Raw genomic sequence first — 23,992 nt, forward strand, 5'->3', positions numbered from 1 at the left:
AGTTTTAAATTTACAATTTCATAGCAATGAGATTTACACAGAACATTGGTGATATTTTGGACTATGGGGATATAATTCACTGCACAACACAGTCAAATTCTACCCTCCTATGACCTGTATTTCACTCCCACTAAAGTCAGTGGGAAAGTGTGTGCACTGCTAAAGACAGAATTTGGAAACACTAAAGCAACCGTTAGTCTGCCTGTAAGGAGACCAAATATTCTGGGTACTGTATTGGAAACGGGTAATCTCAGGTATTTTCTTACCCACTGAGTTTCATGTTTGGTTTTGTTTTTTTGGGTGAGGGTGTGCAGAAGCTCTCTACTCCTAACTTTTGATTAATTTTTAAAGTTTTTCCTGCCTGTTCCTTTCTACACCACAAATATCATTTCAAACGTTGATGCGGCATGGAAAGACTAGGATAGTGGTCCAGTGTTGGTAAGACTAGAAAAGGGACACAGCTTACAAGTGACTTTGAAGACTCAGTTGGTGATGGCCCTTGGCACACTTTGGTCACAGTGAGAAGTGAGCACAAAGACTTGAGTGTAAAAATACTAACTTGCAAGCATACAGCATTCTGTTCAAGCCCTGCCTGACAAACCAAATGGGAGCAGTTTCCAAACAGTAACTGAAGGGAGTGAAGGGCCAGATTTTTAACTGTATTTAGACAACTGAGGATGCAGATAAGCTTCTCGTGGGATTTTCAGAAGAATCTACACACCTATCTGCATCTAAATACCTTTAAAAATCTATCCCAAAGCCTCATGTCCCGCCTCAAAAGTCAAGTCACAAAATGAGCCATTCCTAGAGGACTCTGGCTGTAACAAGCCCTCCTCAATGTAAGCAGCAGTAATCTTATAGGAATGCCCATCTTAAGCAGTGATCAATAGTACCAAATATTCTCAGTACAGTTTGTGAAGGATTATAACAAAGGAAAATTAGAGTTATATCTACAGCTATCCATTTGATTTGGTTTGTGGCTTCTTTAAATATTTAGGTCTCCCATAGTACATCATGTGTGTCTCTACAGTGTCTAGTATCTCATTGTTGATTCGCAGGACATCTGGATCAGTCTGATTGTTTTCTTTGATGTCATACAAGTGCTGCAAGCCACCTTCTTCAATTAACATGCTACAGTACCTGGCAGCTGAAATGAAAGAGAGAGAAAGTGCATCTTTATTAGGGACTTTGCTAAGAGAGTGTCAAAATGACAACTTATATTAGGAGAAAAATTCAAGTGTTAGCTAATCCAGTTATGCTGCCTCTGACTTCAGCCAATATTTAGACTACATAATTAGTGATGCAGTTAAATTGACATGCACAATATTAGATAGGATTTTAAATAGTACTCAGCATTGGATTGATTGTTCCCATTTATGACTACTTCAATGAGGGCAGAATAATGCTAACGTCCAGTGCTTTTGGAAATACCATCCTTAGAGTAATAAAATTATTAAGTATAGAAGGGAGGATCAACATTTCCCAGATACAGTTAAATGAACTGGACCAGGATTTGGAATCAAACTAGTTTATTAAAAACTGAGTTGTAAACAGGCTACTAAGTTGACATTGACTTTAGTGCACGCATATGCAGATTGGCTGACTATACACTACTGCTCTTTAAAGCTACCCAGTGATCATACATGGGTCCAATTATTTGATGTACATTACATAAATGATTTTGTAGTCCACAATACTCTTTACAAATTTACAAACTACTACAGACGTATAAAGTCCACTTCACTCCACACTGCTAGAGCTGCCCCTGAGGTGGAATATGGCATACAGCCATGCTACACAACAGTTTAGGGCAGGAAGAGGAGTGGAATACAGCATCCACACTGACACTGTAGGAAATAGTAGGTAAAACCCTATTCTGAAGAGGATTACAGGGTTTTTAAAAAAAGATCAGAACTTCGGTTTTAAAAAGTTTCCTCTGAAACACAGAACCTCCAACAGAACAGTGCCACGAACACCATGTTAGGGAATTGGCTCAATAGCAGCTCCAATTATACCCTCTTTTTCAACTCACTGCAACCCCTATAGCATAATGTTGCCACAGATCCCACCTCATATATCCTGAGAGCAAGGATCCTGACATTACCCTGCTTTAAAGGTAGAAACTTGGTGCATCTGCCAAACATTATGATAATTTCCAAACACTTAGGATATCAAAATGAATACAACCCAAGTACTTTTGGTAACTGCTCCCTTACACAGAAATATTCCTCATAAAAATTGCCATTTAGTTTGATGGTATGGAGGACACCTTAGGAAATGCTCAGGAGCAGAACAGTGAAGTCCCAAAAGCAATGGGGTGAGTAGGGATGACACATCCATCAACTCTCACACATATGTACACATTAACATAAAAAAACAAAGCAGGCAGCAATGAGACTTGTTAGTTACAATACATCTGTGAATTCTACAGGATTGTTTTTTCAATTTAAAGAGAATACATTGTTTGCAGAATTGCATTACTTACTCATGAGTGAGTCTGTCACGGAAGTCATGGATTCCGTGACTTTCCGGGACCTCCATGACTTCTGCAGCCTGCAGATGTGCCTGACAGCAGGTCCACCTGGGGGCCAGCCTCACCAGTCCCCCCTCAGCGGCGGTGGTGGTCCTGGGCCGTCCCCTGACAGCAGTGACAGCGACAGTCCCAGGCCACTCCCCACCCCTGAGCTCCAGCAGCGCCCCGGAGCCAGCCCCCCGCCCCCAGCTCCAGCAGGCACCCCCAGAGCCAGCCCCCCGCCCCCAGCTCCAGCGGGCGCCCCCAGAGCCCCCAATATTTAGTCAGGGGTATATAGTAAAAGTCATGGACAGGTCACCAACCCGTGAATTTTTGTTTATTGCCTGTGACCCATCCATGACTTTACTAAAAATACCCATGACTAAAACATAGCCTTACTCATGAGAGTTATATAAAAGACAAATTCATCCTGACCAGCCATTTTATTTACTACCCTATTGTCGCCCAACACAGATCAGTTTAAAAACCAAGGAACTGGATCTCAGCTTGTTACAATGTTTTGAGTCACTGAATGTAATGAGACTACTGTTTAATATCCAAAATAAACCCTATATGAATAAGAGGTCAGCAAAGAATGACTTAAACTTTGATGTACTTATCCAACAGGCTTATGAGTGAACATGAGAACCATCCAATTTCATATTAAAAGATTAAACTGTAAAGTTGAATACATACGAGTTTTGCAGCAGACATGCTGCATGGCCCACACTGCCCAGAGCTGAACCCCAGATATCGTGAAGCAGTCAAGTAATGGATAGAAAGGATTCAAGGATCTATGGGTTAAAAAGAGAAATATATTTGGCAAAGTCATGGTGATACCAGATACCTTTATTTCAGAGTAACTGTGCTGTCTCAGCACATTAAGCTTTAGGTATTCTCCTACACAGTGTTGGATTCTGCATTAAATATTAAACACCCAGGAAACACTCAAGTGTGGCAGTCAAAAAAGTGACTGAAGAGGGAGGCTATGTATCAAAAGGGATAGGAAAGTACTACTGAAGATACTGTAATACCATTATGGAAGTCAATGGTAGACCCTCCTCTGGGACACTATGGCTAGTTCTAGTCACTCTCTAATAGCAGCAGCAATAAAAGTATTTAATAAATAATTATCTTCCAGAACTGGGTGAGGACCCAGGGAATTACAGAACAGTCAGCCTAACTTTGACACCTGGAAAGATACTGGAATTAATTATTAAACAATTGATTTGTAAGCACATAGAGAACAACAGGGTAAGAAGTAAATGCCAACATGGATTTGACAAGAACAAATTGTGCCAAACCAATCTAATTTCCCTCTTTGACACAATTTCTGGTGTAGAAGATATGGGGGGAAAGCAGACATGATACATCTTGATTTTATAGTAAGGCTTTTGACACAGTCCCATGTGACATTCTCATAAAAAAACCCCTAAGGAAATGTGATCTAGATGTCGTCTAAACGTGGTCACAGTTGCAAAATAGCCTAATATTCTGGGCTGAATTAATGGAAGTGTCACACAGACTCGGACTTTAAGGCCAAAAGGGATCATCATGATCATCTAGTCTGACCTCCTGCAGGCCACAGAACCTCACCCACCCACTCCTGTAAAAGACTTCTAACCTCTGGTTGAGTTACTGAAGTCTATTGAGTTACAGAGAATGTAGGTCATATGTAGGACACAGGAGGTAACTATCCTACTACACTTGGGACTGGGCAGGCCTCGCCTCAGCTGCAGTACTGTGTTTAGTTTTAGGCACTACACTTTAGAAAGATACAGACTATTTGAAGAGTGTCAAGAGAAGAGCAACAAAAATGATGTAAGGTTTAGAAAATCTGATTTATGAGGAAAAGTTAAAAAAACTGGACATATTTAGTCTTGAGAAAAGAAGACAGAGGAGGGACCTGATAACAGTCTTCAAATATGTTAAAGGCTGTTATAATGAGGACGATGATCAATTGTTCTCCATGTCCATGAAGGTAGGACAAAAAGTAATGGGCTTAATCTACAGTAAAGGAGATTTAGGTTAGATAAGAAAAACTTGGATAGTTCAAGCTCTGGAATAGGCTTTCAAGGGAGACTGTAGAATCCCCATCATTGGAGGTGTGGAAGTAGAGCAAGGCCTGACAGGGATTGGAAGGGGATTTCAATGCAAACAGTCTCTTCTGTTAGCAGGAGTCAGGCTAACTGTAACCCTAATAACGCGAGATTTGTAGAAGCGAGGATTGTGTGAGGTGAGTGGGAAAGAACTGTGTGAGAAGTTGTTGCGACCTTGTGTAGATGATATGGAATGTAGACTAGAGTCTAAAAATAAGTGAGAAAAATAAGATCAGGATGACCTATGTATAAACAAAATGCAGCTGTTGCTCATTATTGTCTGTAACAAAGGTATAAATGCTTGCTGTAATTGTTTACCTGTAGAGAGACCTGTTCAGCTCTCTCCCTCCACGCAATTGCTAGAGATAATGAAGTATCTGATTTGCTGCACCCAACCGAAAGAGTGAGAACTCTTTTTCTCCGACAGAGGTCTTTAAGAACAGATTAGACAAACACCTGCCAGGGGTGGTCTAGTTTACTTGGTCCTGCCTCAGCACAGGGGGCTGGACTAGATGACCTCTCAAGGTCCCTTCTAGCCCTACATTTATATGATTCTGTAAATAGGTAATAAGTGATGAGAGGCATGGAAAGCCTTCCATACGGAAAGAGATTGGGATTGTTTAGTTTAGATTGTAGATGAACAAGAAGGGATAAAGATATATAAAATAATTAATGGCATATGGAAAAAAAAAATCACGTTCCCATTTATACTCTAAATAAGAAAAAAGGGGACAAAATTTAAAACCATTAAGTTTCCTAATTCAAGGAAAATTTTAAAAAACACCTCCACAAAAGTTACCTATGGAACTCATTCATGAGAGGCCAATGCTTTGGCAGGATTTATAAAGCTTTAAGACAGCCATATGGCTAATGGGAGCATCCACAATTACATTAGGTTGTGGTGGTTTTTATTATTTTAAAAAGAGAAAGCCACATGCTTCAGGATTTAAGCCAATTTCTAAGTGACAGAAGTTAGGCAAAAGCATCCTTTAACAGTCCAATTATTCTATAAATTTTCAGCTATGGGGTATCTTGCAACTTCCTCTGAAACAGCTGGTAGTACCGGACACTCTCACAGACAGGATACTAGACTATAAGCCACCAGTGTAATGCAGCATATCAATTTATATGCTCCTAAAAAAAGGCTTGGAATGTTGAAGTCATCGGTGCAGGACCCAAATCTGGTTCCAGTGAATGATATGTGTTATTTTAGCTGGTTAAAACTACTCAGAACAGTATTTCAGCAGGCTCCAAATGGCTTTTCTCTCCTACATTCCCTACTCAAACGTGTCCAAGAAATCTGCTACAAAAGCAGTGTTCCATAAAGGAGAACATTTAGGGTGAAGAGGTTGGCGGCGACAGCAGCAGAAATACAGTAAGTACACAAACTTCAGAAACAGTACAAGAGTTAATATTGTCAAGACATTATTCCGAATTCATTACCTGTAGGCAACCAATGCTACCATCTTACATTTTGGTGTTGGCCACTTCAAAATGGTTGAATGCTGTAAAGATACAAAATTAAATATAATATTTACAGTAAACAGCAGAAGCACCGTACTAGAATAAAACTAGGGTATCTGTTTTAGCCAGCGTACCAGTTGTTCAATCAGAGATTTTCTTTGGGTTTGACTCAGTGTCCAGGCCTGCTCTCCTCTAGATAGTAAATTAGCAATAATCCCAGCTGAAAAGAAACTGACTTCTATCTCAGCACTACACAATAATTCACTGAGACAGTCTATGAAGTCCTTCCACATTAGTTTAGACTGAAGTTCTCTCACTTCTGCTACATTGTTCTGTAAGACAGAATAGGTGAAAAAAATCAGTGTGCTCAAGATAAGCAGCATATACAACGTTCATAAGCATTATGATAAGTAAATAAATTTCTTCTGAAGGATGATGGGCCTTATACCTCCCATTTTCTATCACAACAGTTGTTTCTCTGAAAGCTTCAATACCTAAAAATCAAACTGAAGCCAAAAACAAAAAAAACCCACCACAACAACAACAAAACACCAAACCCTGACTTACAGTTCATATTTTGTTACATTACTTAATTTTGAGTCCAATCCAGAATTTAACAAGAGTTTTGCCATCGAGTTCAGCAGTAGCAGAACTGGTCCTTTATCTTTTTTATCTTTTTTTGGGTACTTGTACTCATTTCACTTGCTCCCCTAACTCCTGCAGAACTACTGAAGGAAATGCCTTGACTGCTGAATGGTTATTCCGAGTTTAATCCATGTACTGTAAACTGGTTTTCAGAAAATCAGTGTAATGTAAAATGATGCTGAGATGAGTGCCTAAGGATATAAGCTGATACTCTTAAATTGTAAGGGAGAAAATCTCTTTTTACTAAAGGAAGTTAACATGCCCTCCAGGTATTTCCTAACTGAAAGTTAAATAGAAACAAATAATAGAAAACTAATGTTTCTTTTAAAACAGAACTTCATTTTGATCTTACCAGAAGGCCAAGAACTTTATGTTGTATAGCTGAATCAGATGGAAAACACTGTAAAGACAAACAAAGGTCATCATTAAAGAGAGTTTTGATGTATGCTAGCAATCTACCACAATCACTCACACCCTCACCTCTAAAACTCTCATGAAGAGTTCTAACCCTTGGTTGTCAATGAAGTGCCTACAGGTGGTAGCGGATTCATCAGTGAGATTCCAAAGTGCACTCAGGGTAAACATGAAAGTAGTATCTACTTCATTCAAATTTGTTTTCTGTTCAACTATTTCAAGAAGTTCCTGTAAAGGAAAAGCAAAAAATAAGGTTTTAGATTTTGGCTTTGATTCTCATTGCAAACATTAGTAATAATTCATATTGATATTGTGAAAGCACCAAAAGACCTTAAGCCCCATCATGCTCTGTGCTGTACAAATGTGGGTTGCTCAGAATGGAGTCATTTCTCACATGATGTTGGTTTAATACCTAGTGATAAAGAATGTCACAGAGAGATGTGCAACTCACCCCCACAACGATGTAGAGCTCTGCACTAAGTTGTGCTGTTTGCTCAGATGAAAGCTGCAAGTAAATAATGTTACATGAGTATCTGAAATATCTGTTGGAAATTAGGAAACAGAAGTTTGAACATTTCCAAATTTAAATCACATACCTTCAAAGCTAGAATAGAGCTTATATTCACTGCCATCCTTTGCATATTTTGATTTTCATGGTTACACAGCCACTGCATAACAAGTTTGGCAGCTTCAAACCTAGATTATGACAGCAGAGTGTAAGTTATACAAAACTTAAATTTCATCTTGCATCTCAGACTCTAGGGTTCTCATATCAACCTCTGGAAACGGAAGGAAACATGCTTAGTTTCCAAAGGATAGAAAAAAGCACAAGCCTGATTTTTGCAAATCCTCTCCCCACCCCCGAAAATGGGCAATTACAAAGACTAATTTATAGCAGCCTTTGATCGGGCCACAAGAAAGATTTTAAGAGGGATCCAATAGTTTTAAAAGGCTATCTAAAAAATGACTAAGTGAGCAACAGTAAATAACTCATTATTAATGCATGAGTGATGCCTTTTTTTACCAACAGAACTACCACCAACCCCCCTCTCCACATCTGAAGAAAGGTTTCCCTTTCTTCCTGTCAGAGCAAAGAATCCTCCACTCTTACCTTCTGCTTCCTTCACCCATTCCTCCCTCCAGGCAGTCAATTGCCAATGTCATCAATAGAGTGACAAGGTGGGTGAAGTAATATCTTTTATAGGACCAACTTCTGTTGGTGAGAGAGACAAGCTTTCGAGCTACACAGAGCTCTTCTTCAGGAAGACATGAGGAAGAGCTCTGTGTAGCTCGAAAGCTGGTCTCTCTCACCAACAGCTGTTCCAATAAAAGATATTACCTCGCTCACCTTGTCTCTCTAATATCCTGGGACCTCCACGTCTACCACAACACTGCACACAACAATGTCATCAATAGTGTATTAACACCATTGAAAGATAAGAAAGATCACTGAAGTCATATACAAGGCAACTGCCTATCCCTCCAGCAGATGAACATGTCCAAAGAGCTAGAAACCTTGAAGTGTTGGCCCTTCCGAAGTCAACAGGAATTTTGCCATTGATGTCAATTGGGCCAAGATTTTACTGCCAGTCTGATCTCCCACCAGCTTTGTACAAATGTAACACCATCAGCTTCAGTACAGTTACTTGCAGTTTATGAGTCTATAAGCAAGAATCAGGCCCTAGGAAGCGAACCTAAAATTTCTGAATGACAATTCAGAAGACTAGTTAATTGAGAATCCCCAAAAGAAAGTTTAAAGATGAAAGTTATGATAAAAAAAAAAGAAAATCAGAAAAAAGAAAATTTGTTCCAAATATTTGACATGCTGTTTGACATCCTATTTCAATTTATTGGGCTGTCATTTACCTGTTAAATGGAACATCTTGAAGGATCCTGACACTAGATAGTAGGAGGAGGCAATTCTTCTGCAGCTGTTTGTGGGGGGGGGAGAAAAAGATTTCATGAAGTTACAGAAGCACACTCATATTTTATTTTATAATAATTTTGCAGTTCACTAATCATTAGGGAACCATGTATTGTATTATTAGACACTAATAATTAAACAAGTAAAGGATGGAACTGAGATACCATAAACAAAATCTTAAACAATGTAAAGGCTTCTGCAGTACAGATAATGCAATCTCCCCTAGAACGTATGATATTAATGAGTCCAGTTTTGTTCCTTACTTAACTTTATCGTACAAGGAGGTTTTTGGAATGGGGAAGATGTTAAATTTTATCTTGCTGTGAGATTTTTTTAATTCATATTCAAAGTAGTCTAAGAATTGGACTTCTTTGTAAAATCTCAGTCCAAGTCCCCACTACCAGCCTTAACCTCTCCTCAAGGGTCAGTATCAGCTGTATGAATTCAGTGTTGCAAGCAGGGCAGACTGTTACCATCCTACAAGATTACAGTTGGCTGTATCACAGCTTTGGATCTAAAGCATTTCCTTAACAGCCTTTGCTATCAGCCCGGACTGGATTCAAGAAAAGCACATGAATATTGCTGCCACTAACCATTACTTAGTGTGTGCTATCTCATAATAATGTAAGAGGGGCATATGGGATCAGATCAATTATCCATCTAGCCCAGTATCCTGTCTTCTGACAGTGGCCAATGCCAGCAGCTTCAAAGAGACAACAGAAAAAGCAATTATTGAGTGATCCATCCCCTTTCATCCAGTTCCAGCTTCTGGCAGTCGGAGGTTTAGGGCCACCCAGAGCATGAGATTGTGACCATGACCATCTTGGTTAATAGCCAGTGATGGACTTATCCTCCATGGATTTATCTAATTTTTTTTTAACCCAATCAGACTTTTGGGTTTCACAATGTCCCCTGCCAATGAGTTCCACAGGTTGACTGTGTGTTATGTGAAGAAGTACTTCCATTTGTTTGTTTTAAAACTACTGCCTATTAATTCATTGGCTATGTAAAAGGGTAAATAATTCCCTAATTCAAACCATTTATAGACCTCTACCATATCCCCTCTTAGTCATCTCTTTTCCAAGCTGAACAGTCTCAGTCTTTTAAATCTCTTCTCATACAGAAGCTGTTTCATACCTGTAATAATTTTTGTTGCCCTTTTTCACGTCTAATATATCTTTTTTTGAGATGGGGCAACCAGAACTGCACACAGTACTCAAGGTGTGGGTGTACCATAGATTTATATAGTGGCATTATGATATTTGCTCTTATTAGCTATCCCTTTCCTAATGGTGGCTAGCATTGTTAGCTTTTTCGACTTATGAGAGGATAGGAGTAAGTGGGAGATCTCAAGCCACCACCAATTCAGAAAGCACTACACATCAGTCCTTGATGTGGAATTACAAGTATTGGAACTGCTATTTCTTGTTTCTGAACAGAAACTAAAGAAATCTAATTGCTGTGGAGGAAGTAATGACTGAATTTGTGCCAGACTTCTAATAATTCTCTTTAAGTTATGCCAATACTAAAATGCATCTGAGGCCTCATGACAGCAAGAATGCTGCAAGTCTCTTTATACAGCAAGAGAGATTTCTACATTGTACAGAGGACAGCTAGCTTGAAAGGTAACTTCGATTAGTAAATATCTACTAATTATACCCATTTCCAGTACAGTCCTTAAAATGTCTGTCACTGCTTCAATATTTCCCTAGCTGTGAATGATGCCGATGTCTCAGTGAGAATTGAGATTTTAGTTATACTTCCCATAGGAAGTCAACTCTGATGTAGCTCCACATTTGATTGCACAGGAAAAGCAGGAGACTTTCAGCGGTGATGCAAGCAGAGTTTTTTGTTGTTTGGTCTTCTTTAAAATTCAGGAGTAATTTTACGGCACTTCACCACTTATACCAATTCACAAATATTGGTTAAGAACAATAGGACATGCTTTATAACATGTCTGTCAGTCTCCTGACTTTCCCAGGAGTCCAACCTGCATTTCCTGTATTTTCATAGAATCAGGATGACAGCCTTCTATGTATTTCAGACTACTTATTCTCGATTTATTCTTCTGTGTAATTAAGTGTACTCATTATACTACATTAAGTGACATATAAGAAGTCTGCTAATACAGAGCAAAGATGAAACATGACAAGGCAAGATTAACACTGTAGAGGAATCTGAATGTTAAAATTAATGGCATGCATAATTTATAAATAGTAAAACAAAAAAGAAAATTGTTAAGCTGCATGAGAGTAGAGAGAGCACCAGTCATCCAACCTTAGTGTTGGCCTCTACTGATGCAAAGCAGAAGAGAGAAATTAGGGGAAAAAGCCACAGATTCTACAAATCTGGTATTTTCTGCTAATCAGGGCATTTGATTTGATTTGATCAAAATATCAGTACATCAATACTGATGAAGCCTTCTCAGAGCAGAAACATACTTGTTCTGTCTTTATATTATAGCCCTCCTTGTTAGGAGAAGCGAATTAAAATTGTGCTCCCTGCCCTTTTACCTGTTGTTGTTCAGGAAAGTTTTCCACGGCTTTGAGTAGTAAATGGATCACATCGGACAGCAGACGAACAGGCATGCCAGCAGACAGACCCTGTCTAGTTAAGTTAAGAGAACACGCACTAGCAGTTAACTGCACTGCCAAGTCCAAGGGGTGATTTCTCATTCCAACAATCACAAGCTGAAATAGAAAAGTTATGTTCACATAATAAGATCTCATATTTCTAATTTTGTACGACAGTCACAATACTGCATTGTACAAGTTATGATGCACTTCTAATTATGATTACTGAATCTTTTAAATAGTTATTAACCAAAAGCAAGAAGTATACCCAGCAGTGCACCCTCTTAGTAGCGCAGTAGGATTGTAATGGCGATCATCAACTTTATTCTGCAATCATACCACCTAGAGAAGGGTGTGAGTTTTTCTCCATTCCAGGATATGTCCTACTATCCGCAGGATGTAAAAGGACGGTGACCCAAACTAAATTTGGGGGGAGATGAAAGTGATATTATTGTGAACAGGGGGAACACCCTGGGGAAGAGGCAGGATCTATGACTGCACCTGATGGCATCTGACCTCCAACAGCCAATAGAGAATGAGTATTGGGGATGGCAAGAGGGCAGTCCTTCACTGCTTCTCCAGGACACCTAAGAAGTCGCTAGGAATGTCTTCTGTGATCTTTGATTAACCACAAAATTGCACCAGATGCAGACCTAGTCAGTCCCACCCATACTTTCATAGCTAACAGGCTGGACTAGTCAACATATTCTACCTAGAATTGACTGCAAAAGCTACAGCCAGTCCATCACGTTGCAGTTAGAATTCTAAATGGAGGAAACAAACAAAGCATGCCTTCATCAACTCCACATTTAAATTCAAATCCATTTAAGGGTATTGGCCCTAATCTCTAAAATTCTGGAAGGGAGAAGCATGAACTCTCTCCAAATCCATCTCTTCCTTTGTTACCTGCTGTGACAGTTATGATCAACAGGAAAGGAGATTACAGCACCTGGGTTACTCTGCAAGTGTACTTCTGAAATAACCCCACTCAGCATACTAGCTAACTCAAGGGAAGGGAGAAGAGTCTGGGATGTGTACCTGATAAGTTACAGATTTTTATACACACATACCTAAATACAACAAATATGTTGATATTTACTCTCACCAGCAATTCATTTTTACCTTTAAGATTTCAGGCTTAGTTATTCTCATAAAACACGTCTGGGTGAAGAGACGAAAGAAAGCCTCCTTCACAAAGTATGACCGCTCACTGTAACGCTTCAGAGCTTCAGAAATCTGAATCTCATTTGCTCCTCCCGATACCTGGGGGCACAAAACAGTTAATACACTGAAGTTTAATTAGAAAATTTCACGTTACCTTTGACAAGTTGGATCTTTTGAAACTGTGCAAATAAATTAGTCTTATCCAAAACCCTTCAAAATATGACGTTACAATGAGCAAGTGGTCATCTAGCTATAACAGGGGTGGGCAAACTTTTTGGCCTAAGGGCCACATCTGGGTTCAGAGTGCGGGAGGGGGTTCCAGGCTGGGACAGGGGGTTGAAGAGCAGGGGGAGGGGGCGAGGGCTCTGGCTGGGGGTGCGGGCTCTGGGGTGGGGCTGAGGGGTTTGGGGTGCATGAGGGTGCTCCGGGCTGGAACTGAGAGGTTTGGAGGGTGGGAGAGGGATCAGGGCTGGGGCAAGGGGTTGGGGCGCAGGCTCCAGGCGGCGCTTACCTCAAGCAGCTCCCAGAAGCAGCGATATGTCCCCCCTCTGACTCCTACGCAGAGGCAAGGCACCGGCCAGGCGGCTCTGCATGCTGTCCCATCTGCAAGTGCCGCCCCTGCAGCTCCCATTGGCCGCGTATGGAGTCCCTGGCTGCCCCTACAAATAGGAGCCGGAGGGGGGACATGCCGCTGCTTCTGGGAGCTGCGCAGAGCCTGGCTTCCGGGAGCCGCCCGGCGGGAGCTTGAAGTCTGGATTAAAAGATCTGACGGGCTGTGGTTTGCCCACACAAGCTATAATATAACTCACATGTAGTAATCTAAGAATATACTTAGAAAATTCTCCAGATAAATTCTTTGCATTGTGACAGCGCCTTCTGTTCAAAGATCTCAATCCTGAGTTCTGCCCAGGCTCTGCCCAGAGCCACAGAAATAGTTCAAATACAACACAGCAGTTTGTTAGTGCTCCATATGGATGATAAATGCATCTAGGCAAGACCACTAAACAAAACTGATCCCACCTCAACTCAGTTGTCTGTCTCAATTCAATTTTTTGCTCATTTTAACTTCGGGTGGCAGAACAGAGCTGGACAAACACTAGTAATGTTAGTCTACAACTTCTTTTGCCTTTTTCATTGAATTAATTGATTTTATTTTAATTTTTGTTTTTTTCCATTCCTGATATTCAACAAGCTCAACTGTTAACTGCACAAACTGTTTTGACCTTTATTAGATTTATTCTCAAAGTTACTTTCATTAGGAGGACAGGATTAGTCAGAGAGAAGTGGGGCAAAGAAGAGCCAAATAACGTATCTTTGCTCCTCTCCCTGAACTCTTTTTTTGCCCCACTGGGAGTAGGATTCAGAGTTCCTGACTCTACTTCCTACACTCAACACAGTAGATCACACTTCCTTTTGCATGCAAAAGTGTCTTTTTTTTTTTTTTTAAACTCAAACCTTCAAGTTTCCTTCTCCCGAAAGGAATTCAGAGTAGCCAGCATCAGTAGCAAGTAGTCCCACAAACTGCATTGCAGGTCGCTGTTTGACAAATGCTTCTACAGCTTCATCAGTAATGTATTTACTGCCAGAAATGTCCAAAGACACTAGTTGAGGTAGGATGTCTTTCTGCTCTAGTAAAGAGACTGGTATGTCAGATGTAAACTGCTGATCATCCGAAATATCAAGGTGGTTCAAATACTTTAGTTGTCTTATGACATCCAAGACTTGGGGCGTAGTCATTGTTAAACACTTCAAATAGTGCATAGAGAGAGACTTAAGTCGATCCTTGCAGGCGAGAAGTGGAGTTATGTCAGTGACAGAAGTGTTGGATATATCCAAACTTTCCAGCCTTGGAAGTGAAGCAATCTCCACTAAATCCTCATTGTGGAAGCGAACATTGGTAATGCTCAAAGCACGAAGACCAGACAACTGATTGAAGCACCTTTCATATGGATTTGTCAGGGAAAGTCTTAATGAGTCCAGTACAAGGCACTGAAGATTTTGCTGGATCCACTTATTGCTACCAAGTCCGCTTACAATATCTGCAATAGAAATGTCTGCATTCATCCCTGTAGCATCAAGTTCTATTAGCTTATGATGGCAGAATGCTTTTCTGAACGATAGTGCAGATATTTTTGCCTTCCGGATGCAAGCTTGTTTCAAGCGTATTTGGTTACCTCGGAAAATGCCCACAGTTCCATCATTCAGCAGCTCTATTGGGAAACAGCAATAAGTCTGTTACAGCGGACAGCAACGTAATGGAACAATAGAAAGTGCTCCTATTTCATCCCTCATGTTCACTACACTTTAGCCAGGAGGCATACTCATACATGGGGAAATTGTAAGGATTATTCTTAGAAGGTAAGGAAACAATCTATGAGCAGGTAACTGAGAAGAATAAATGAAAAAAATTGAGAATGTAAAACAATTCTGGAATCCCCACATACATACGAGCCTTAATTTAAAATTATGCAGCAAGTCCCTGTCACTGCTGCCAGGACACTAGTGAGAACTGACCCAGCCTGTCCTAAATGTAAAGCGGCAGTTGCCAGCTGTGCACAGTGCTGGTGAAATCTTTCTACATTAGGATTTTGAAAGGAGATGTTTCTCCTTCCTCATGTTTTGAATCCTCAAAAAGGCTTACGATAGTGATCTGATAAAGTGTTCTAGCCTTCCTCACATATTACATCCTGAACATGTATGTGGCAAGGAATACATTCTTTTACATTGGATGCAGGGTACCTCATCTTTGTGGGCTTGGTGGAAACACTGTTACTAAATATATTAAAATGTGCTAAATTCTCTATTCTGAATAAAAATCTTCATTATGTTCTATACTGTTCATTATACAATAAGTATTTGAGAGTAAAAACATACTATAACTTGAAGTACAAACTCCTTGATGCTCTATTTTCATGTGAAATGGTAGATTTATACACACACTGATATTCCAGCTTGTTAGAGAGCTAACAGAACCATAAAAATTCCCTCTTAAAGGTCACGACTGTGTATTTGCGAGAAGAACAAGAGAAGGGGAAAAGAATAAGGTAATGATCCTTTAGCTGTCCCTCAAATTCAAGCATCCACTGGTGGTTAGCTTTTCAATCACATCTTTCCAAGAGTACCTTTACAAATACAGCATATATAGATTTTCAACCCTATACTTATATCCTAGTAAATCAGGACACCATTTCTACATACTCTATAGGAAAACAGATTATGGATACAGTCAGGACTATGTTAAAAAATGCGAGAATTATCACATATGGGACATATTTTAACATGACCATTTTAAAATGATCAGGCAGCATTTAAATCCACAAGCCTCAATTATTTGGGAAAGTTTTGTTAAGATTAGTTTAAGTTGTTACCTAAATTAGGAAGTATGGTATAACATTTAAACATTTGTTGGAATCATTTCAGCCATGGTGTGCATTTTATCCACGATGTTAACCAATGAAACATCAAGAAAAAACACAAGCAGCAAGCAGAAGCAAAGACAAGACAGAATTCTCAGAGTTAGTCTGGAAGAGATGATGTTGGAATTTTTAGTTAAGGATTTGTTGTGTAAGTCCTACTTGATTAGAGTATAAACAGCTAAATACCGGAATGTTTTGGGCACTACTTTTTCCTAGTGCTTTGCTCAATCTAGCTTTAATTGTCCCAACTGAAGGGCCTTCCACTGCTGACCTTAAGCGATGATTCCACAGCCTACATTTCCATTTTCTTCATTTCATCCTATTACTTCTAAGTATTTAATGTCAGAAAACCTATGACAAGAAGTACCCGGGAACTGTATGAAGGTTATTAAAGCATACAAAAAACCCCGCGTTGTCCTGCTTTTGTAAGATACTTGTTTTTCCTAAAACATCCAAACCAAAAATAATTTAACAATCAAAAATCTCCATCTCAACCAGCAGGCTGACATACACTTTGAACAACAATGACAAGACTGAACCCTGTCGTACATCACACTTTTGTGCTACCTTAAATAATTCCCTTCCACCCTTGGTAGCTGCTCTCTTTAGATGTGTCCTGTGACACACAGATAAAATGGAATGTACAATTTGACACAAACTTGTTTTGTGAACCCCATTTTGATTATAACCTCCATCTTGGGTTAAGACATCCAGGTGGAACTGAAAACCGTTTAATTCCTACCAAAGACAGTCTCAGAGGCGTAGCGAGCGCCCTCCGTACCCTCCGACCGGAGGGAGACCCACAAGGAAGGGGGCCCCTAAAAGTGGCAAAATAAATACCGCATTCCAGTTTCTGCATTGTAAGGGGCCCCGCCCGGACATATGTTCGGAGGGGGCCACGTTCTTTGTTGCTACGGCCCTGGACAGTCTATTCTGGGCACTGTGTGATAATACTGAGGTTTGGAATACCTCCTATAGAGCTAACAATGACAAAGTCATTCAGGGCCATCTACTCTGAGTGACTATCCTAATGGAAGAATAGGCTTGCTGTTAAGCAGGGATTGCGGATTTTGAAAGTCAGTGGACTCTGTGCAGAAACATGTCTGAGGAGGGGGCCAAAATCCCCCGTTTTTTTCAGTTCCAACTGGATGTCTTAACCCAAGATGGAGGTTATAATCAAAGCACATAGCTGGAAGAGCTGGAGTTGCCCAGCCTGACCACTTGGCGAAAGAGGAAATACTTTATTTAAGGAGGCTTCTTCTCTGAGGAAGGAGGGGCAGCATTCCACCATCAGAAGCAAGATGTCCAGACACCAGGAGGGGCTGCTGAGCTGAAGGACTTTGACATTGAGAGGGAATGTTTGTTGTTTTCCTAAGAGCATATCTACACTACAGTGGCACAGCTATTATGCTGCAGTATCACTATAGTGTAGACGCTTCCTATATCAACAGAAGGGGTTTTTCCATCAACGTAGCTAATCCATCTCTCAAAGAGGCAGTAGCTAGGGCAACAGAAGAATATTTCTGTCAACATAACCCCCCAGCATAGACATGGCTAAGTCAACTTAACTATGGTTCTCTTTCACACCCCCTAACCGATGAAGCCGGGTCCATCTAATTTTTAAGCATAGGCCAGGCCCAAGACCAAGGAGTACGCTTGAGAGACCCAGAGCTAGGAACAATGATCAGTTCCTACCCAAACCCAGAGGCCTTAGAAGCACATGGGACTCAGCGGCTGGCTGCAGTCACCACACACAGGGGTCTGTTCAGAGGAGGACTAGGCTAGCTTGTGACATATTTTACCTCAACTTTGCCAACAGGGAAAAATATAAAAGTGTAACTATAAATTAGTTAACCTGAAATGAACCAGTTCACCAGTAAGTCACAGGGCAACAACATAACTTGCTTTCCTTACTGCAGTCAATATACAATACTTAAATATACCAAATCTGGTAATTATTCCCAAGCTTTTATACATAAATCCTATTCCCATGACTTTGCTAAGAAACTCCAATTGCTGTATTATTTAGGGCCATTCAAAAATCAGATATTCATAGTTTCCAACACTTAATGCTTAATGAGAAGCATAAAACAATTAAATTAACTAACTGTAGACAAGAATAATCTTATGAATAAGCAAAATAGCCACATAACCTTTTCATAATCTACAAGACGGCAAACAACAACCATAGACCCCTCTTCTTACTGCTCTAAATTCCTTAAGCCCGATAGGCCTGTGTGATATGAAAATAAAGTTCCGCTCGTTTGTTTTTATATAAATTCCTCCATACTCAGTACAGAATCACAATATGAACAGAGTGTCCATCACTAGCTGAAAGAAAAAAGAAAGCAAGATTTAAAGAGATTAAATGGATCATATTTCTAACCTGTGATGCCAGAGAGATGTTTTTATTGTCTGCCCCCCCCCCACACACACACACGCCCTGCCTTTCCCAGACTTTTCACCAGAACTTCACCAAATCCAAGATAGAACCAAAATAAATATTGTTAACTAATATTTTAAAATAAATGTCCACCCTTCTCTCATTTTTGAGGTGAGCAGAGGAGGCACACTAAAATCTTGAGGGGGGTTGGGGGGAGAAAGACACCATAGGTGGGGGGGAAATTTTGGTAGCCTTCAAATTTAGATAATTCCAATTTAAGAAAAGCAGAAGAGAAAATGTAATAGTAGAAACAAGATGCAATCAATTCAAGAGAAATGACTTTGGGGGCAAGGTAAAAAGAACAAACTTTCTGAAGGTGGTGGTGATCAGATTTCTAAAGATGAAATATGAGGTGGAAAAGAACGTTTGAGGTGGTATTACGCCAAGATTTCAGATGTTAAAAATACAACTCAAACGACTAAAGTGTCTGACATCCAGCTTTTCCACCAGATCTACACTTGCTGATCCCAAGATAGATGTCTTACCATGAAATGCCATCGTCTGCAGCAATCGATCAGCTACTTCTTGGGGAAGTCTTTCAGATTCTTTCAAGCACAGTGTTCCATCTTGCCTCTCAGTACAAAACTTCTCTAGGTCAGCAGTCAGCGCTTTCAAAGAGATGTCAAGTAAAGAGTATGGCGATGCCTCAGCCTGTTGTAAGCAAATAAAAATCCTGCACACATTAATAAGACATTAATCAAATCACAACTAACCAAAATACTTTCACAATGATTAATTCAGGTTAAAGCAAAGTATTCCAGCCCCACTACCTACTTGATATAGCTCAATACATATCACAATGAGGGAGCTTACAGAGATTGAGACAACCACCTATGATGGTAGACCTCAGACTTCAAGGAACCAAACCTGCAAGCCCTCCACACCTTGACAGCAATAGACATTTTATGAAAAGGTCCTGCAGGCTCAGACTCGAAACTGAAAATTCTCTTGCTGCGTAGCCATGAAAGCATCCAGTTAGGAGTAGCTGGTGATTGTGGATGCTCCTCCAGATAAGTTGTCAGACAGAATAAACTGCATATTAATACAGGCCAGACAGCCTCATTCCACCCCTATTTCAGATGCACTGATCTCCCACCCTGCACAGTCCACTTTCACTTAGTGTTGTTTGATATGAATGTGTAACGGGCACAAGTCAGGATTTAAAGGGGCGGCTACCACGGCCACACGTGTAACCACTCAAACTCACCCAACACTTTAGCAGAGTCAATTACCGCTTTTTTTAAAGGGTGGTAACCAGGGCGGGTGTTTTATGTCAACCTCACCTCAGGATCTCTCTGAGGCCTGATTCCCAGGAGAGGAGTTTGATCCAGAAGGAAACGGACTAGCCTTGAAGCCAGTGATCCTCGGGCACGTCCACGCTCTAGAGCCCTAAACAGAGCGACCCCCCGGGGATCCCTGTCCCACCCTCCCCTCGGAGGGGGGACACAGACAGACACACGCCCGCCTCCCGCAGCGCCCCCCATGCCCGCCCGGCTCCGGGGCAGCCCCGCACCTGGACAGCGGGGCAGTCGCTGCAGATGGGCGGCGGCGGCCGCTGCCGGTTCTGGACGTGCAGGAACCGCACCATGGCGGGCGAGGGGCTCGGGCCTGCGCAGCAGAGACGCCCCCCAGCCCGCTCCGCGCCGCTTTCTCCGCCGAGCTGGGGCGCTCGGGGCCACCAGCCTCGCTACCGGGAACGCCGGGAGCCCAGCCCGGCCACAGCGCAGGCGCCGCCCGCTCGCTTCCGGCCAGGGAACACGAGCGAGCTCCGAGCTGTGGATGGGGCGAGCCCAGAGCAGCCCCTGAATGGTCACAGCGCCCCCTCCCGCCTGATGAGGCCAGTCCTAGGAACTCGCCTCTTCCTTGCCCTTCCCTGGCGGGTTTAGAGCCTCCTTGCGTCCTAACGCCCCCCCCCGGTGCCTGTCTGGTCGCTTACAGACGCGCCCACTATCGATGCGGTTTTTACATAATCTTATGATTTTTAAAGCTCATCTCATGTTTCTGGATAGCTTGATTGATGATTTTTAACATACTAGGAGCTCAATTTAAAATATAGTTTTATAACTTCCAAATCTACAAGTGAAGGTGGAGTCTTCCCTTTCGGTACGTGTACCACCTGCCTTGTAAAAAAGATTTTACAGATCAAATTATGCCCTTAGTGACTCTTATGCATCCTCATTGCCTGGACTGGTACAAATAAATGGCACTTCCTAAACAATTCTGTTGATAAAGCACGAGGGAATAAAATTCAGGTCACTCTACCTTAGCTATATCAGGTCTGGAGAGCTAAACAGGAGCAAAAAGAAGAAAAGCTTATCAACACAAAGTGACTAGATAAAAGTCTGATTACACACAAACAGTAGATGTAGTGGGCTCAATTCTCCTACATCGACTGGTGTAAACCAAAAGGTTACTGTGAGCCCTTAGAGTTAAGAGTTTACAAAAAGGTAAAACTCCATTATAAAGAAGTAGAATCAAATCCACTGAGTAAGAAATACATAATCAGCAGAGCAGAGCCACACTTTAAATAAGCATACCTTTGGGCACCAGCCTACAAGCTAAATATTTTGGGCATGTGGGAAGGGCATATATGAAAACCACACAATCTAGAGCAGTGGTGGTTCTCAAACTTATTTGATTGGGGTCCCCTCTTCTTCATGTCATCACTTTTCATAGCAGATAACAGCCCATTGCCACCCTTACTTCTGTGCTGCCGCTGCCACCCCAGGGCTGACAGCCAGATCCCCACCACCTCCAAGTGAGGGACTGAGGGCAGGGGAGGAGAGCCTGAGCAGCAGGGCTCCAGCTGTCCCCATCTCCCAGCTGTGCAAGGCTTTTCTGCACAAGCCCCAGCCACCCAGGGCTGACAGCCAGAGCTCTTTTTAAAAAAACCAACCAACCCACCCTACACAGCTTGGACCTCCCTTGATACATTCCTGCTCCTCCCTTGGAAGCCGCCCCTTCGTTTGAGAACCAGTGATCTAGAGCATATGGTTATTGTACTTAAAAACAATTGTTGCAATGTTTGGTTTAGGCTTTTATGGCATCAGTCCCCAGGGCAGCTGACAGTACTCATACTGGGTGCAGAGGATAAACCAACAAATTCCAGTTTGAGGTTCATATTAATGTCCATTCTAAATTACTTTGAAAATTGAAGACCATTTGAAATTAGGCTTCACTTCGCTGTCACCCTAAGGTAAGTGAGTAGCCCCTCTGAAATCAGTATGCCTATCAATGTACAAAGCTACTGTGAGATTAGAATCAGGCCCAAAGTGAGGAATACTGAGAAGGACTCAGTTCTTCATGCATCACTGAAGGTCACTAATTTTGAGTATGCGGGAGGTTGTCCTTCTAGACCATTTCCATTGTATCAGAGCACAGTTCTTCATTCAGTCTTCCACCAGTTGAGTCTCAATAGAGAAGCTGAAGTTTAAAGTTGCTATTTAGTACAAACTGCGGTGGCTTTTGTTAATGGAGAAACTGTGATGGAAGTTGTTCTGAGACCACAAAATTCATTTCACAAAGGCCATGGAGCCAGCCACCACATAGCAATACTGTGATTGCTATCAACCACACAAGTCAAGCTGTGAAAGGCTGGCTATATGTCCCATTTCCAAATACAAACCATCCACTGGGCTTACTCTGTTCATTAGTGTTTGTAAAGTATCTGTTTCTTAATTTGTATCAATTACTCCCCCCCCCCATCTCCTTTCCATATCCTATTTTATATATTACCAAATTAATGTAAATTTAGGAATGCAACAGTGAGAACAAAAGAAACATGTTTTTTCATTTCTGCTTTAACTGGTTTTAAGAAAGTTGGAAACGGAGCAATCGCCTGCTGAACGTTTAGATACTTCACTGTTCGTAAGAAAACATGGAAAGAACTTTTACAGAAAGTTTTACTTGTCTAGAACCATTTTCCTGAAGAATCAAATTTAGTGAAATCAGAAAAAAAAAAAATCACAAAAGCTCTACAAAAGCAAGAGAAACATTAGTTAAAATTCCCCCTACTGAAAGAAATGGGTCAGGTAGCCCATTTCTGGTCTAGTCCAAAGATTTGAGAGTGATTATTACTCTGTTAATGGAAACAAAAAAGTTGTTGCCTCACATCATAACGTAAGATTGTAATGCACTTTGTTTTTCATTTTAAGACAGCCACACTGTCAAAGGGAAATAAGTGTTTTGCTACATTCATAGATGGTGGCAGCTTGTACATTATTTTACTAGTAAATAATAATACACCTTTAAACAGATATATATAGTCCGTTTTGTACGGACTTGTTTTGGCTCAATGCAGCCTCTCTCATTTCTGTCAAACAGCATATTCATTATTCTAAAAGAAAAAAAATATACATACACATTTATTTAGGCAAAGCCTATAGTTAACATACAACATTAACACCCAAATAAAGCATGGGTTAGAAATTTGTGTTACAATCCATATGCAGCACACCCCACTCATCTGGACCCTGTGGGGAAATAGTATTTTGTGTCTGGATAATTGAAAGTATTTTAAAAACACAACCATTACATTTACTGAACAATTGTCACATTTTACAGAACTATGCTGCTATATTACAGTTTAAACAGAAGAAAGGCACATGATATTTGACACTTAGCATATAGTTTAAAAAAAAACCTATTTTCTGTTTAAAAGGTTGTAGTACATGTAGGGAAACAATTATGGTTTCTTGGCAAATCTTGCCTAAGCTTTTGTGCAAGTAAGTAGTGTTGTTCTACTCTTTTCACTGTCCAACAGAATGCATGTTGCAATCCTGTTCCCCTTTCTTCAGAAATTCACACCATTGTTGTGGCATAAATACTTATTGCTCTGTTACTTTGTCCATTACCATAAGCCACCTGCTAACGCAAATGCCAGATTTTGCCAATAAACATAATCACCTTTGTTCATAATTTGAATGAGAACTTAATTTTCCACAAATTAATTCAGATACAATAACCATCTGTGCTGCCGATCTCTATGGTTGGTTGGTTTTTTTGTTGTCAATCCATGGATTTAGCGCACTGTCATTTAAATCAGATTGTGCTATATGGCAACAATATATTTGCTTTGAAAAAAGGTAACAAAAAAATAAACAGAAGGGCTTTGTAACAGGTTATTTGTGAAGAAGTTAAGTCGTCTCCTCCTTTTTAAATACTACTGACAATCATTTCTCATTGCCTAACTTTGATCCAATAATTTAAGAAAGCTTAAGAAGGAATGAATAGCATCATATAAAGACACGACTAAATGTACAAAAAGAACTAGGAGTATTTGTGGCACTTTAGAGACTAACAAATTTATTTGGGCATAAGCTTTCATGGGCTAAAACCC

The 23,992-nt window shown here is 40.7% G+C and overlaps 1 protein-coding gene across 1 annotated transcript; it reads right to left on the bottom strand.

The window, feature by feature from the left end:
- Positions 1 to 403: 403 nt before the first annotated feature.
- LOC113406515 (protein zyg-11 homolog B-like) lies at positions 404 to 20,247 on the bottom strand. The gene is made up of 14 exons (XM_026651772.2): positions 20,168 to 20,247; positions 19,140 to 19,305; positions 14,251 to 15,005; positions 12,754 to 12,894; positions 11,572 to 11,748; positions 9,001 to 9,065; positions 7,731 to 7,830; positions 7,586 to 7,639; positions 7,201 to 7,362; positions 7,073 to 7,120; positions 6,210 to 6,407; positions 6,055 to 6,116; positions 3,209 to 3,306; positions 404 to 1,147 (listed from the first exon to the last, which is right to left on the bottom strand). The coding sequence occupies exons 1-14, from the start codon at positions 20,240 to 20,242 to the stop codon at positions 957 to 959; spliced, it is 2,292 nt and encodes a 763-aa protein (XP_026507557.1). The 5' UTR covers positions 20,243 to 20,247; the 3' UTR covers positions 404 to 956.
- Positions 20,248 to 23,992: the final 3,745 nt, after the last annotated feature.

Source organism: Terrapene carolina, unplaced genomic scaffold (assembly GCF_002925995.2).
Source record: "Terrapene carolina triunguis isolate 2854851 unplaced genomic scaffold, T_m_triunguis-2.0 Scaffold102, whole genome shotgun sequence".
NCBI lineage: Eukaryota > Metazoa > Chordata > Testudines > Emydidae > Terrapene > Terrapene triunguis.

Bases quoted from the DNA above. Each gene is read 5' to 3' on its own strand.
- LOC113406515 (XM_026651772.2), bottom strand. From the start codon at position 20,242: ATGGTGCGGTTCCTGCACGTCCAGAACCGGCAGCGGCCGCCGCCGCCC. The intron at 19,306-20,167 runs GTGCGGGGCTGC...TGCTTACAACAG, and splicing joins GCGACTGCCCCGCTGTCCAG to GCTGAGGCATCGCCATACTC. The intron at 6,117-6,209 runs GTACGCTGGCTA...GTATCTTTACAG, and splicing joins AATCTCTGATTGAACAACTG to CATTCAACCATTTTGAAGTG.